Source organism: Phalangium opilio, unplaced genomic scaffold (genome assembly GCF_054372755.1).
Source record: "Phalangium opilio isolate 3A_F unplaced genomic scaffold, DU_Popi_V2 ptg000041l_1, whole genome shotgun sequence".
NCBI classification, from domain to species: domain Eukaryota; kingdom Metazoa; phylum Arthropoda; class Arachnida; order Opiliones; family Phalangiidae; genus Phalangium; species Phalangium opilio.
Genome location: NW_028324165.1, coordinates 8405634 through 8422313, shown reverse-complemented (window position 1 = coordinate 8422313; position 16680 = coordinate 8405634). Strand labels below are relative to the sequence as shown.

At 37.7% G+C, this 16680-nt stretch overlaps 1 protein-coding gene across 1 annotated transcript; it reads right to left on the bottom strand.

Moving 5' to 3' along the window:
• LOC149679777 (transcriptional regulator ERG homolog) lies at window positions 1–9438 on the bottom strand. Its single transcript, XM_089835751.1, has 4 exons — window positions 9260–9438; window positions 8478–8531; window positions 3123–3170; window positions 1–752 (listed from the first exon to the last, which is right to left on the bottom strand). Exons 1-4 carry the CDS (start codon window positions 9339–9341, stop codon window positions 202–204), a joined length of 735 nt encoding a protein of 244 aa, XP_089691877.1. The 5' UTR covers window positions 9342–9438; the 3' UTR covers window positions 1–201.
• Between the last annotated feature and the right edge of the window lie 7242 nt (window positions 9439–16680).

The following is a 16680-nucleotide window of genomic DNA, read 5'->3' as shown; positions in this document are numbered from 1 at the left end:
TAAACTTCTTAACTTAATTAATTAATTAACAATTAAATTAAATTAAACCAACAAAACACACCGGTATTTAAAAACAATCCTCAATGGGAGGTCCCAAAAACAAAACAGAATTCATGGAAAAAATATAAGCGTATATACAAGATTAATAATTATAATAATTACAACATTTTTAAGCCTCGGGTAATTTGACCTTTGACCTAATTAATAGTACGCGCCCAGGCCGTTAGCTCTGGCGTTATGCGCGTGCGTTAACGCGTGACTAGAGTAAAGGGTACAGGCTCCGGATGGTGCCGGTGACCAGGAATAGGGTCCGGGGACCCCGGCAAAGAGAGATGCCCCTTGATGAGAGCCTCCCGAAAGCGACGGGGCCCGAGGCCCGTGTAAATAGTTCAATTTAGGGGCGTGCGCGTGATATGCCGGTAAAAACAAGTCCGATTGAAACTTGTAAGCCGTAGTTTCGCCGGAATTAGGTTGGCAAGCTTGGGCAAGTCCGTGAAAATCAAACTTGTAGGCGTATCTCTTGCCGTGGACTTTGGTCATGATGTTCTTGTCGTAATAGTAACGCAAGGCTCGGCTTAGTTTGTCGTAGTTCATGTTGGGTTTGCTTTTACGTTCGCCCCAACGACGGGCAACTTCGTCCGGGTCCGTCAGTTTGAACTCTCCATTTGTCCCTTCCCACGTGATGCAACCCGAGTTGCCGCTATCTGATAGCAGCTCCAGTAGAAATTGCCACAGTTGGATTTGACCACTACCTGCAATCGCGTTGTCACAACGACATAATAATAACAAATAACAGAGTTTAAATTACTATCAAATCCTTAAAACCACTCTTCATTAGTGGCTACTGTGGCTTATATCATAAGTTTATAAGATATGTTCCATAAGTATGACACTACCTATACACGTTCGTAATGCTACTGAGAGACTTATAGCTCGAGATAACTAGTTCGAGAACGGCAAGCGAGAATTGAAGTACTACACTCGGATGGTTAGTTAATTTTGTGGGACTTCCATCTAGGTCCTATTTAGTCTGCAATACTAATTAGGCCTTTGACAGTGCCTCACCAGGCGTACGTCGCTTTACTAGAATCTTGACCTACTTCAAGCTCTCAATAACCAGTGACAAACTTATGGGAAATATTTTATGATACCCCCCCCCCTTATGAAAAGATCCCTTTAAATTATGCAGTTAATATTAAATTTAAAATAACTTATTATATAATATAAATCAGGGAAATTCATAAAAGTGGTAGAAGCAGGCGAGTACGTCAAATTTTCATTAACACGCTTTGACTATTGTCATTCAAGCTCGTCGTAATCACGATAGATTTATCCAAATAATCACAGAGGCTCTGTATATAAACCGAGGGGCCCCCTTTTTGCGGGCACTTTAGCACGTGCACCCATATTTTAGGGGTCACTGATAATAACCCTAATATATTCACCCATGGCGGGCGCGCGGGCGCTCAAAGATTAAGCGGGAAACACTCCACCACCCTTCTCTCTTTGCTCCCCATCCTCCCAGTTCAAATAAACTACGTCATCACACGCGTGACTAACTTATGGAGTGCCCTATATTTGATGCGCCACCCTTAGAATGAGCGGAATTTCCCTTTAAAATAGGTGGGGTAAGTTTCCCATCCAAGAATGAGGGTAAATTCTATGCTAATGGATATGAAATGGTGTTCAAACATTACTTAACAATGAGAGCCTTTTTTATATATATTATACAATAAAAGTCAACCCCCTCTATAGAGTAATAGCGGATCTTACTTTATACTATACTATATTCAATGGGATGCATAATATGGGGTGCTGATTCGGTATATTACCGCGGGTACAACGACAGATGATTTTAACGTTCTAACTTAAACTAACACATATTAGGAACTGATTAATGTATAAAGAAAACATTTTTATATAGTGTTTTTATGATAATTAAGTTTGCATAATTCTGATAAGAGAAATTAAGGGATTGGATTTGGTTCTTCCGAGCTGGGGAAGTCACTCACTAAGAGTGATTTTATGTTTTGGTATTTTGGAAAGAGGAAAAGAGGAAGAAATAGAGTGAAACCGGAAGTAGGTGGAGAGATTAATTAAGATAAAATAAGTGAGAACTAGATGAAAGAGTGAATAAGAAATAGTGAGCGAGAACGAGTAAAGGGAGAGAAGTAGTGAGCAAGAAAGAGTAAATGGAGAGAGGGAGGGAAGTAGTGAGCGAGAAAGAGTAAATGGAGAGAGGGAGGGAAGTAGTGAGCGAGAAAGAGTAAATGGAGAGAGGGAGGGAAGTAGTGAGCGAGAAAGAGTAAAGAGAGAGAGGGAGGGAAGTAGTGAGCGAGAAAGAGTAAATGGAGAGAGGGAGGGAAGTAGTGAGCGAGAAAGAGTAAATGAAGAGAGGGAGGGAAGTAGTGAGCGAGAAAGAGTAAATGGAGAGAGGGAGGGAAGTAGTGAGCGAGAAAGAGTAAATGGAGAGAGGGAGGGAAGTAGTGAGCGAGAAAGAGTAAATGGAGAGAGGGAGGGAAGTAGTGAGCGAGAAAGAGTAAATGGAGAGAGGGAGGGAAGTAGTGAGCGAGAAAGAGTAAATGGAGAGAGGGAGGGAAGTAGTGAGCGAGAAAGAGTAAATGGAGAGAGGGAGGGAAGTAGTGAGCGAGAAAGAGTAAATGGAGAGAGGGAGGGAAGTAGTGAGCGAGAAAGAGTAAATGGAGAGAGGGAGGGAAGTAGTGAGCGAGAAAGAGTAAATGGAGAGAGGGAGGGAAGTAGTGAGCGAGAAAGAGTAAATGGAGGGATAAATAGTGAGCAGGAAAGAGAAAGAAAGAGTAAAGAGGGAGAAAAATAGTGAGCAAGAAAGAGTAAGTAAAACAGTGAACGAGGGAGGGAGAAAGAGTAAGCAAGAGAGTGAGGGAGAAAGATTAAACAAGAAAGAGGAATAAAGAGACGAAAAGTGAGAACAATTAAAGATTAAAGTGGGAGAAAGTGAAATAGAGAAAGAGATAGTTTTATTTGTTCCAAAAAAGAGTAAGGGAGAAAGAAGAAGAAAGAGAAATAGTTTCCGAAAATTCCTCAAAAAACCATAAAAATTCAACTTATACCCTTCAAATAAATATAAACAAGCATATACAAACCTTGAGAAGCTAGTCGACTACTAGCGGCACCAAACAGTTGGTACGGATCTGTTAAAACAAACCGAAAATAAAAGAAATAAGAAAAAACCAATTAAAATAAGCTCTAATATCAATTAGAGTGGCTTCCCGAAAGAAAAACATCCTAGATTTTCGTATGACACTATATGGGCAATACAACCATATGTAGCAGCAAAAGCATATCTAAGGCTACATTTAATTGGAAAGCGAACAAACAAGACGTATAAATACACACATACACACGTTACTAAGAAGCCAAGAAAAAACCATGCCCCATTATTTTACTGGACCCCAAAAAAACCCTGGAGAGGAGGGAAAAAATGTACTGGCACCTTGACTGGAATTTCGATTTTGAGTAGCCGCGTTTGCGGCGGCTGTTGCGGCTGCCGAACAGTCGGTCTGTTTGGCCGTTGACGAACCCGACAACACCGTCGACGAAACAAAATTCGATACGGCTATATTTGTAAATCACACCCGAAATTAATTTAAAATTAACTTAATGTATTTAATTAAAATATATAGTCTAATAATGGAGGTGGTGATATCACTTTAAAAATAAGGTAACAACTATACCGGATGAACTGTTGGTTACAACAGGTTGCGATGACGTATCATAGGTTGTTGAATTTGAGGTTGTAGACCAGGCACCGGCGCCTTTTCTTAATGTATCGGAATAATGGGAATCTAAATACGTTAAATTAAAAATGACCGCTAACTGACCAATTATGAAAATTCATACATAATTTAAACATACCGGCGTTTGGTGAGTAAATCATTGTCGCGCTACCCATGGAAGCCAAAGCACGGTGATGCTCTGCCTCTGACACTTTTAAACGTTGCATATAATTACAATCTTATTAATTTAATGTCAGATTAATAATAATTATCCAATATCAATCTCATAGAATCGTTAATTATATTTAATAAATTCAAATTCAAATTATTCTATCTCCGCTTCGACCGACTTGAGAGAGGAAAAAAATTGGACTAACGTTCCGAAGCTAAACTCGGAAGGAAGTAACAGGATTTCTCCGTTCATCTTGCCTTTTAAACTGATGTTTATACGTATACGTATACGTCTCCGCCTAATATATAACTATTTTAAAGCCAATATATATTGCTTGAAGGAACAGAATCAAGCTTGGAGTATAATAGCTAGCTAACCAGACCGACCGCAAAAAACGTCTGTATCTATTTGATACTCGGGGTAGCTAGCATAGCTCTATTGCGAAATACCGAATGTATTTTGTATTTTATTATTTGGTGGGGTATATCGAAACCAACTAACCAATCAATTGCGTTAAGTAAAGGGTGTACACGATTGAGAGACCCCGTGCACACGATTTTCCTTAGATCAGATCAGGAAAAGTTAAGGGAGCTCTTTGGAAAGAGGAGGAGACTCCAGTATATATAGGGATCAGAGAGATGCTCGGTTGCCCATAGCAACCATCTTCCGGAGAACCAATCGGGGTAGAAGAAGATATTCTCTCCCGGAGAGAGAGCCATACCATGCACGATATAAATCCCACTCTCTTCTCTCTTTCTCTCCTTCGCTCTCTCTTAGGAGCGACACCCGCGGTGTCTCCATCAGGCAATCCCGCCTCATATCGTTCCGTTTTCACAATCCGTTAACCTTTTTTGCCTTCTTTTTTTTTAGTCGAGGATAGATTCGCGGAATATAAAATACTCTTACGTAATCTTTGTCCAGTTCAGTTCAAATTTGGAGCTGTATATTTGGTTAGTGTAGAGCTAGGTTTTAAATGATAGCTTATATTTTTAAAAAACTAACGGTAATTTGTCGCAACTTTAGATCAGTGAGTGGTTATGTTAATTTGCAGTTTAATCAGGGTCATCGAGATAGGGGACAATTCGGTCAGCTACCAAGGGGCCCGTACCTGCTAGGGTTGTTTTGATGGGGCCCCACGATTTCGTCTATTTTAATGGGGCCCAAAAACTCACTCAATATCCGTGTTTGAGGAATAACTCAGACAATGATTTATAATTTAATTAAGGGGTCATCCCTAAAACACGACATCAAATCATAACTCGAAAACAGTGTCCCTTGTGGTAAACAAAATGGAGGAGGTAGAAGTATAGATGTTACATTTTCGACTCAAAATCGTTTTCCCAAAGAACAAACATCCCCCTTAATTTATGCCACCACCAAACTTATCACAAACGCTCTCTAGACTGCTGCTATAGTCTTTCTTAATTTGAATTTTAAGTATTGTATGGCATATCTAAGTTGTTTTAAAATAACCGGACTGGTCATCGTTCATCATGCATGATGACATTGCGTCATTTATCAAGCTCAACAGTAGAACCGCGCGGCCTGACCTTTCCAAATAGATTTAGTCACCGTGATCTAAAATTTGGGCTCTTTCTAGAAAACTATAATACTATATAGTTCACTGTTGCAGCTAGCTAGGCCGGGACCCGACCTATCGTAATCTTTCTGATACAATCTACCCCGCAATAACAGACCCAAAGTTCCGAGTAGGCTCGCCTATATAGCTTCTGTTTCAACACAGAGACTCCTAACACGTGTTGAATGGAGTCTATGAGCAAAAGGTTTCGGCGTACAGAGGTCATAATAGAATGGACCAACCGAGGTCAAAGGCCTCTTAGGGTCTCTCCATTACATTCCGAAATGAAATTGAAAAAGAGAAATAGGGACTTCAAACACCCAAACACTGTTGTTCATTTATAAACGTATTGGAGATTTTGCATTACGTCTTCATCCGCGTTAACCTTTACTATTTTGTCAAATGGCCCTTGAACTATTTAACCATTGTTTCAAAAGTAAATGGTCAATAAGGAGAGATTTACAATTTCTTTCAAGAAAAAATTTAAGAATATACGCAGAAGGGGATAATAGAAGAAGTGTTACACTCTGTATCCTCTTAATACTTTAATTATGTAACGTGATTCTTCCCAGGCTGACCCCCCCCCTTTTTGTTAATTAGCTCTCCCGCTCTTCAAACTTAATTCAGATGGGCATAGCACCGTGCTAGGGTCAATTCTATAACTGTTTGGTACACAAGCGCGCCTTGGCAAATAGTTAAGCGCTAAAAGAGTTCTTAATGATGAAAGGGAACTATTTATCGCGTATGTGATTCGGTTTAGTAACCTCGCTCCAAATGTAAAATGATGTTGGGAAGAATCATGCTACAATTACCCACCCCGCTTTGTGGTGCTGGTACACTTCTCTCGAAGAGAAGTATTATATGCTTCTGATATAAGGTATTGAATAGACCCCCATCATGCATTGTTATAAATTTTTCTAGAGTTAAATTGTTTTCGTTGTTATCGGGAGCAGTTTATTTATGGAAACCCGTTTATTTTAAGTATTCCTTAAGCTGCAGGGTCGAAACTTCTGCCATTGAAATCAAGAGATTGCAGAGAAAAATGCTAGCAGTTCAGTTTCAAACAGTACTTCACACCATGCAACTTCACTCTCAGAGAGGCTGACAACACTGCACTAAACTGAATTAGTTTCAGCTGAGAAAGCCGGGGTGGAATTTTCTTTAACCCCTTTAGACAAAACTATAAACTTTTTTTATCAATATCAAAAACTTAAATTCAAAGTTACTTAATTAGTTGAGGAAGTTATCTCCTATTTAGGAAATAATTAGAATCTCGGTTCAATCCTTCCATTTAAAAAAAAGCTGATAATAAAAACCGACTTATCTCTAGTCCGTTGCCTCAAAGAGTATGTACATAGCATAGGAAGTTTGTAAGGATGCGATGGAAGTTGAGTTGTTGACGTCTAACCCCGCTTAAACTTTAGTTCCTGATCATTCAACTTCCAGGAAGCGATAATTGAACCCGGGTAAGACTTGTTTGAATAAAAAAAGAAAAAAGAAAAGGGTTGATAGCTTCTAGAGTCGGAAGAAGACAATAGAGATGGTTGCTTTACAAAGAGGATATTCCCAGGACGGACTTAAGGAGTGCTAAAAAGTAAAAAAAAGTATCTCGTCGAATATACTTTGCCACCAATTTTCACAGCGCGGAGAAAGAAGCCAGCTATAGCGAAAGCGCCCGGCGTTTCTCTTCTTATCTGCCCAGCACCCACCGTTCAGTCGGAGGGAAACCAACCCAACATCTCCCGAGATCACCCGGCCCGGGAAAAAAGAGCAGATTGCCGCGGAGCTAGCTAGGTGTCTATATGTCCGGGAAGAACTGACAATGGAGTGATGGAACGCTGTATGCTCCCGATTGGGGAAATCATTTCAATTCCTTTCCATTAATTTCTATCTAATTATAATTAAGTGTAATATAGTAGACTAATTTATTCCATAAATTATTAAGAAAAGATAAGGTAGGAAGCTCGAGAGCAAACAACTTCCCAGCTTCTCGACCTCATCATTTTAAAGTATAAAACAAGAGTTGCCAGTTGCCACACATTTCAAAAATTCTAAATTGACTCCCGGAGTGTTTAAAATGACTAATCAGTTATAAATAGTGATGGGAACAAACAGATATGATCTCGGTATCGGTGACCGATATAGCAATTTAACCGATATATCGGTTCGAGGTTAATTTAGCGATATATCGTCGGTTCGAGGTTAATTTATCGATATATTGTCGGTTCGAGGTTAATTTACAGATATATCGGTTAATAATCGGTAAAAATCTGCTGATAATCGGTAAATGTCGGTCGATATCGGTTTCATCGGGTTAAGTAATCGGTTATCTCGCTCATTTTAAATAATAGTTATCGGTTCCAGTAAAAGCCCGGTATCGGTATCGACATCGGGAATAACTACTTATAAAAATATTACTTCATGCTATTACTTCTATACTGAAGTTACTAAAACCAATTCCCGTACTTTTATTATTACAATTCTAAAAATTCCTCGACTTTCAATGACACCCACTTTTGTACGTTTTCCAGGACTTTTGGTAACCCTGTTCATAGGTCTAGTTTTATTTTACTTTTTAAAAAATAACATTAGGGTAAATGTGAACGGAGCTCCGGCCGCCGTGGTTGATACAGCTCAGCCTCTCATGATCCCTTTTTTCTAAGGGATGAATCTATAGGATGGTGAAAAGGGGAAAATGTTTGTGGATGTCCTGAACGTTATTTATCTCGAGTAGTGGCGGTGGGTTTATTTTTTTCTCCTTGCTGGGGATGTCGATAGGGAAGGGTCCCCCGGCCGGATGTTGGACCCATTTCCATAACAAAATGGCTGCTTCCGAAGCCCAAAAAGCGGAATAAGATATATACGATACCATACCGCCGTATATACAAGACCGAGAGAGAAAAAAATAAAAACAAAATGGGGGGGGGATCTAGGATGTTTTTCTAGAAAGAATAAATTTGAAATAACTTACCACCTTCTTCGTCACTGCTGGTGGAATCTTCGATATCAGATAATTTTCCAATTGCTGGAAATATAAAGAATCTGAATGAATGTATGGTCGATTTGTGACGTTCAGCGCCGTATTTTATGTAAATTTACCGATGTCAATATCGAAGTTTTACCGTTACCGATCATACCGATTGCAACCGATTATTTAAACTGGCAGAGATAACCGATTATTTAACCCTTTGAAACCGATATTGACCGATTATTTAAGCCTTTGAAACCGATATTAACCGATTATTTAACCCTTTGAAAATGATATTAACCGGTTACTTAACCATCCAATGAAACCCATATCAACCGATTATTTAACCACCTAATGAAACCCATATCAAGTTACCGATTATTCAACCACCCAATGAAACCCATATCAACCGATTATTTAACCAAATGAAACCAATTTCAACCGATTATTTAAAATCGGCGAAATAACCAATTATTTAACCAAACGAAACCAATTTCAACCGATTATTTAAAATCGGCGAAATAACCAATTATTTAACCAAATGAAACCGTTATCAACTGATTTTTTTCCGATTATCAACCGAATTTTAACGATTATCAACTGAATTTTACCGATTATCAACATATTTTTTTTTACCGATTATCAACATATTTTTTTACCGATTATTAACCGATCAATCTGTAAATTACCGCCTCGAACCGCGATCACATATCGGTTAAAGTCACCGATACCTCAATATAATCTTATCCGTTGTGCCCGTGCATCTCTAAGTCAATAATACTTACATCTCTTAAGATGCTTCAGATGTTGAGTCAGATAATGAGCGCTTCTCTTATCCGTTAATTCTCGGAACTGTCTTCTAGTCATTCGGCAAAGTTCCGCACCTCTTAAAGGGAATTTCTCCACTGGTATTGGCGCTAATTCGAACTTATTTCGCGCCCATTTCAACCATTGTTCGATATCACCCTTATTCCATTCCGTAGGATCTGAAATGAAAAAATAAAAAAAAATTAAATCAAAATCATTAACATAATTAAGCTTTTAATTTATCGGAAAGAATTCGTAAGGTATGAGTCACAATTAACTGGCCTCTATAAGAATTATGTATCTATACACTTCATCCATCCGTTTAAGGTTATCTTAGTGATTATCTCTCTCGTTTTGCGTTAAGGCAGATAGGCCTAGATGACTGGACCAGAGTGGTATTCAAAGAATGCGGTTCTCTTATACCTACAAGACCATTTGTTTCTTTTTATTGGTGAAAAAATATTAAAGAAAAAAAATTTAGCGAGCGGGTATGAGAGAGAATTTCAAGTATGCAACGGTTAAAATGGCCTCGGGTTAACGGAACGGTGCGTTCATGGACATACGCCGGACTTTATACAGGGTGTTTTTGATAAGTCTGCTGGCATAAATTAAGGGGGATGTTTGTTCCTTGGGAAATTGATTTTGAGTGGAAAATGTTCTATACTTCTATCGCCTCTATTTTGTTGGCAACAAGGGACACTGTTTTCGAGTTAAGATTGTTGTAAAGAGTATTTTACGGATGACCCCTTAAATTTAATTAAGGAACTGATTTAGACAATTATTTCTAATTTAATTTAATTAAGGGGTCATCCCTAAAACACTGAATCAAATTATAACTGGAAAACAGTGTCCCCTTGTGGCCAACAAAATTGAGGCGATAGAAGTATAGAAGATTTTCGACTCAAAATCGATTTCCCAGAGAACAAAACACCCCCCCCCCTTTATTTATAGCACCATGCAGACTTATCAGAAACACCCTGTATATATTCGAGAAGATGGTTCGTTTGTTTTCATGTTTGTTCTTTGTGATCTACGCACAAACAATTCGTTAATTAATTTCCAAATTTGATTATTTAAACAAAACTGCATAGCTTGATATTAATTTGCAACACTAAAGAAATTAAGGTTCATAAAAAGTGGTTTGTTCACTTTGTTGAGTTCTTCTCAACGTAAGCCTTCAAAAACAAATAAAGCAAAATACCGAGAATTTGTATTAAAAGGCATATTTTGAAAATTCTTAAATAATTTCAAGGTTATTTTAATTATCTTTTCTTTATATAAACCTTTTTGAACTTATCTCAATGTGCATACAACTTCGGAATCTCAATCCGTTAATTCAGTCAATTATAGATTACACCGAATTTCGCAATACCTATCAACATATCCGTTTAATTAAAGGTGTTTAAAGTATAAATTAAGTTTAATGGTCCGTCTTTAGAAACGTTATTAACTAAATACTAATTATACATTTCATACTCCTTAAATACATATAAAGGCAGGCAAACCCGGAATTGGTTAAAATCCAGATCCACTTTCAAATGATAATCGTTGGTTTTAAAATATAAATCATATTTAATCTACAGTAAATCTTCTGATTTATTAAATGTGGAAATTTTACAGCGTGGGATTTAATGTATATTTTTCTTATTTTTTAGGTATTGGTTACGTCATTTTCTCTATATACTATATAATTAAGAGATGTAGTCATTGAGTGGCTTGGTTTTTGAATAAATTCGTCTTGAAGAACCGGTTATTTTAGGGAGATAAACTAAGCCTCTAAAAGAGTATAAAGGTTTCTGAACTATTACACAACTGATTGTAAGAAATCGGTGGTGTGGTTACCAATGAAGAAAATTGGGCGTATATTGTAAAGAGTGTGGTGACAAAATAAGAGATCCGCCGGTATTATCAAAATCCAGGAATACATACAGCTAATTGGAATTATTATTATCCCGTGTTAATATATATTCGGGTTTTGTGGGTATACCGGGCTTGAGAACTTACTATACACGTCACACCAAGGATAGATTTAATTTTAGAGGTAGGAATGGAGAACAGAGTAATATATGGGCGCGCGTCAAAGTCCCGGACCCCCCTTCCCCGGGACAGGGAGGGGGGTATAAAAGAAGAGGCCGGGGGTCATAGCGACAGCTAGAGGTAAAAAGGAATTGCGTATTTTTCGCCGTCCCCGTCAGCAACGTCATCAAAACGTAGTTTAAGTGAGCATCCAATAAGATAATTTAAACTTTTCGTTACGTGTTAAAATGAAGAGCTCTAAGACTATACTGGGCTATGAGGCGGACTGAAGTAAATATTAACCGTTCTCCATTCCTTCTTCTAAAATTAAATCTATCCCTATTAATAATTCTGATGGCGTATTTCTAACTGTCTAGCTAGATCTTCCCACAAAGCCCGCCTGGATACGTTGAGTGAAAAGTACTATACGCAATGATTCCAATTAACTCTATGCATTCCCGTATGCTTAAATCTTTAAACCTTATAGTTATCGCTTCCGATTTCTTAAAGGTTAAGAAAGACAGAAAAATAACCCAAGCGAGTACATCCGCCAAGAGGTGATGATGTCATATCATTGACGAAGGTGGTGATTTCAATTTTCATTAGAATCTATTATCCCTATAGTTTACTAACTAAATACGACACGCAACTATTAATTATCCTTGTTATATCATAAGTTCATAAGATATATTATATGATAAGTATGACTCTACCTATACTTCGTAATGCTATAGCATAGAGACTTACAGCTCGAGATAACTAGTTCGAGAACGACAAGCGAGAATTGAAGTCCTACACTCGGTGGTTAATTAATTTTGCAGGACTTGAATCCATCTAGCTCCTATTTAGTCTGCATTACTAAGCCTTTGACAGTAGCGCCACACCAGGCGTATGTCGCTTTATACTGAATCTATGACCTACTTCAATCACTTCAAAATTACAAGCTCCAGTTTCTAAGTTACCAGTGATAAACTTATGGAGGAACATATCTTATGAACTTATGCCGTTATAAATAGCGATGGTACGATATTCGGTCGCGTGTTTTGATAAGATTGTTTAATTAAAAAAAAAATAAAACTAGTTTTTAATAGCGGGTCTTTCCAAAGAATCGAACGATATTATTGATATGAGACACCTTAACCGCCGAAGGTGAATTTTTATCGTACGATATAAAATTTCTAAGAAAATTTAAATTTGAAAACAAATACGTAGATGCGATGGATAACTCAACGGAGGAACTTTGCCCTGAATTTCGGATTATTATTGAATTTAATTTTATATCGTACGTTTTTAATTGGGTAAATATTTAATGTCACTTTATAGACAGGGTGTTTCTGCCATAAATGAAGGGGGATGTTTGTTCTTTGGGAAATCAATCTATTTTGAGTCGAAAATGTTCTATACTTCTATATATATATCCATTTTGTTGGCCACAATGGACACTGTTTTCGAGTTAAGATTGTTAAGAGTATTTTACGGATGACCCCTTAAATTTAATTAAGAAACTGATTTAGACAATGATTTATAATTTAATTTAGGGTTTATCCCTTTAACACTGAGTCAAATCATAACTCGAAAACAGTCTCCCTAATTAGGGCAATATCGGTCATAGAAGTTACATTTTCGACTCGAAATCGATTTCTAAGTCTATTATTTAGAACAATAGCTAAGCTACTCGGTTATTTTAACGGATACTGTAAACCGAGGAAGAGTTTCCTGTCTATAAAATATGTTTGTAGACACTAAACACTAATTAGTCTTTAGTCTTTTAAATTTACATCTTTTAAAATGAATAAAACGATGTTTAGTCAGGTTTTAATTATAATTAAACTAGGACGTTCGTAATCATAGGCTCTAGGTTTTCGTCTCCGTCCCAAAACTACTTCCGAAAATGAACCTTAATTTCCCTAACTAGTGTTACAAATTAGTATCAACCTGCAGTTTAATTAATCAAATTTGAAATTAACGAATTATAACTGCCTAGATGATAAAGAACAAAGAATTTTCTGAAATATAAGATTAAAAAACAATGTTGATTCTTACCGGCTTTAACAAACACCTTCTCCGTATCTTTTCCGCTTTGATCGTCATTTTCGTCATCGGAACTCGAATCAACTATGATCAGATCCCTGGAGACGACCTGCAACTCCTGATTTTTCTCGATATTTTCTTCTTGATCATTGTGATCAATATCGTGGCTTTGTCCTTCTCCTTCAAATTGCAAATCTTCGATCCACGATTGATCAAATTCCAACTGAGTTTCGTCGTAATTGAACGAATGTTCTTGTTGAGCGTAATTTCCGACGTGGTGGTTAGAAACATTTGAAGAATTGGACAATGGTGGTGAGATATCTTCGTAAGTATTAAGAGCCGGCGATAATCTTGGTAAGTCCGAGTGAGTGAAGCTACTACAAGGTGAGGAGACCCAAGTAGAAGAGTAATTGTTCCCATGGAAGCAAGAATTTTGGGGAATTTTGTTTGAATAGGATCGTGAAGTTTGGACGTAATTTGGCTGCGGCGTCGGTGAGACGGCAGAGTCGGGAGATACTTTTTCATTTTCTTCCCAAAATGATTCCGAGTATCGTTCGAATCGAGGTGCGCCGCCAAGGGCAATATCGTTGTTTATTCTCGATTGAAAATGTTCGCAGTAAGTGGGAAGGGTTTCCTCGAAAACCGACGCCGATAGAGCGTAAGAAACCATTTCGGAATCGAGTAACGTTGAAACGTTTTCGACTTTACTACTTTCGCAACACATTTTCGTATAACTCATTTTGAAAATTATGCTATGATCGAGGCCTACAATCGATATACATTCGATAACTCGAACAAAGGCTTAACTTGCCTGCTGGCTTCTTCAAATTAAGTTCAATTAACGCATTCGATAACAAATATTGTATCGAACCAAGGTTTAACTAAGTTCAAATTGACAATTAACGCGTCTAATTAGCCCTTAATTAACAGACGACTTTAATTCAGAGAATCAATATAATGTTGTTATCCATCACTAAGTAAAGGCCAAATGATCGGTCACCTGGATTTAAGCAAGTATAGTACCACAATACATCACGACCACCTTTCCCCAAAGGAGGTGAAAATTTTCAATTCAATTCTATTCCATCCCCTAAGCCAAAAAGATACCCATATTTTTTTACATGGTTTTTTACTAGAAACATTTTTCTTTTTTTCTTTTTTGCGTTAAAATTGTTTTTGAAAAAGTATGACGTAAAAAGGTAACATTAACGAGAGTGAAGAAGAGATAGAGACGGGATTTCAAATATCCCCCCCCCCCTAACATTGCAACTTTTTTTTTTCATCTCGCGCCAATTTTTTTTTCGTAGAAAGCGCCAATCAGCAGACGACTTTCAAAATCATGAGGGGGTTTAAAAAAAAAGAATATAAAACAGGATTGTTACAAAATTGTGGAGCTAAAGAAAAATTAAACAACCGACCAATTCCGAGAAAAACGGGTGGAGTTTAGGTTATGGAAGGAACCACCGCACTACACCGCCACATAAAGGGGATTCAAATTTCAAAAATCAGGCGGGATTATAGGCCTAGTTATAGTGTATAGTTAAACCGCTAAATTATTAGTTATAACTTTTACCCCCTCCCTTCAAAAAAGGGGTATAGGCCTACATTGTCAGGAGCTATAATAAAAGATTGGTCCAAGCATGTGTAAGATTTTGTTGAGTAATTAGAAAACGGAGCACGTTTTAGCTGATCTGTTCGAGTTGGGTGAAAGCGAGAATTATAACAGCGCGCGGTAGCTATGTACCATCGAATTCAATCATTAGGATAACGATCCTGTAACAAAAAATATCTCTTGAAAGATTTTGGTCTTAAGAAATAGTTGTAAATGGGTTTAAAAGAAAATAGGCCTAATGAAAATTTCTTGGAAATTATTTAAATATTTGTAACTATAGAGTTAGTTGCCCGGGTGTTTAAAGACGACTGGCTAAAAGTGCACTTCTTTTTAGGGTATAAAGAAACTAAAATAGCACTTATTTGGAAAACAAGCTAATTAGCATTAATTTGGAAAAGGTAGCAATATTTAGGGCTAAAAACATAACCAATTTAGTAAACTTTTGGAAAAAGGGATAATTTATTCATTTGATAAAACCTGATAAATAACAAAAACAGGTGCACGTTTATCCGCTCATGTTTAACGTGACTTGAAACAAACCGGGAAGAGTTTCCTATCTATATAGACACACTGTGAATATGTTTTAGGGCCAATCAATCTTTAGGAGCCCATACGTTTGTAATTAAATAGACACCTTGTTCCTTGACACTTTCCCCTCAATTTGACACAAAGAACAGACCCTTTAAATTTATGACAAACTTATCAGAAACACGCAGTTTTTGGTGTCATTAAGTACTTTAAATGTATTACAGAAAATTTAACAAAACGCTTTCTGCCATATTTTATTTTTGAAAAATTCCAATACGAATTAACACGGGCCCCAATCGAAAAAGAAACATAACCCGAGGTAAATCCTGGTCGACTAACCGAATACCACGGAACGGATCCCCATATCAGTCGTATAATTACTACTGCAACACCCTATACAGGATGTTTCTGATAAGTCTGCCTTCCATAAATTAAGGGGCAGTGTTTGTTCTTTGGGAAATCGATTTTGAGTCGAAAATGTAACTTCTATCTCCATTTTGCCACAAGGGACACTGTATTCAAGCAAGAAGGTATAAATTCGCCACATTTCTAGCATTATCTCCAGTCCAAACGTAGCCTGTCCGGTGTTAATCCCCGCCTCTAAATTACAACCAGCATCTCATTGGTTCTTGCAAACTCTCGTCAGCGCGACCGACGCGAATGACGAAAATTACAGTCATATTTTCCGACTGAGGAGAGTGTAGCGAAATAGCCCGACCTCCTTTTACTCCCCCCCTTGTATTTTGAAAGGGGAACTGGGACTATGGCCTGGCGCGAATACTTAGGCATCTTATACCTTCTCCCTAATAAACTAGATATCACTTCTTGATAGAAGTATAGAACATTTTCGACTCAAAATCATTTTCCCAAAGAACACAGTCCCCCTTAATCTATGGCAGACTTATCAAAAACACCCTGTGTATAGATCGGAAGCCGCCTATGAGTACCTCCTTTGGGTGCGGCTGATATAGACTACCGGGGTTAAAGGTGAAATAGAATCCGTTTCGGGATGTGGATCGACTAAACGGTAAGAAGCAGCGGCTATGGCAATATAGCGCATGCCCCGTGCACCTTCGGGCCAAATTAGGCTTAGGAATGCTTCAGTGTTAATACCGTAGTTTGGTCACGTCAAACCATCCAGCAACGATGGCGATTTTCACACGCCTTGACCGTCGTCACCCGTCAAATTTGACCCCTTTGCTATATAGCCGG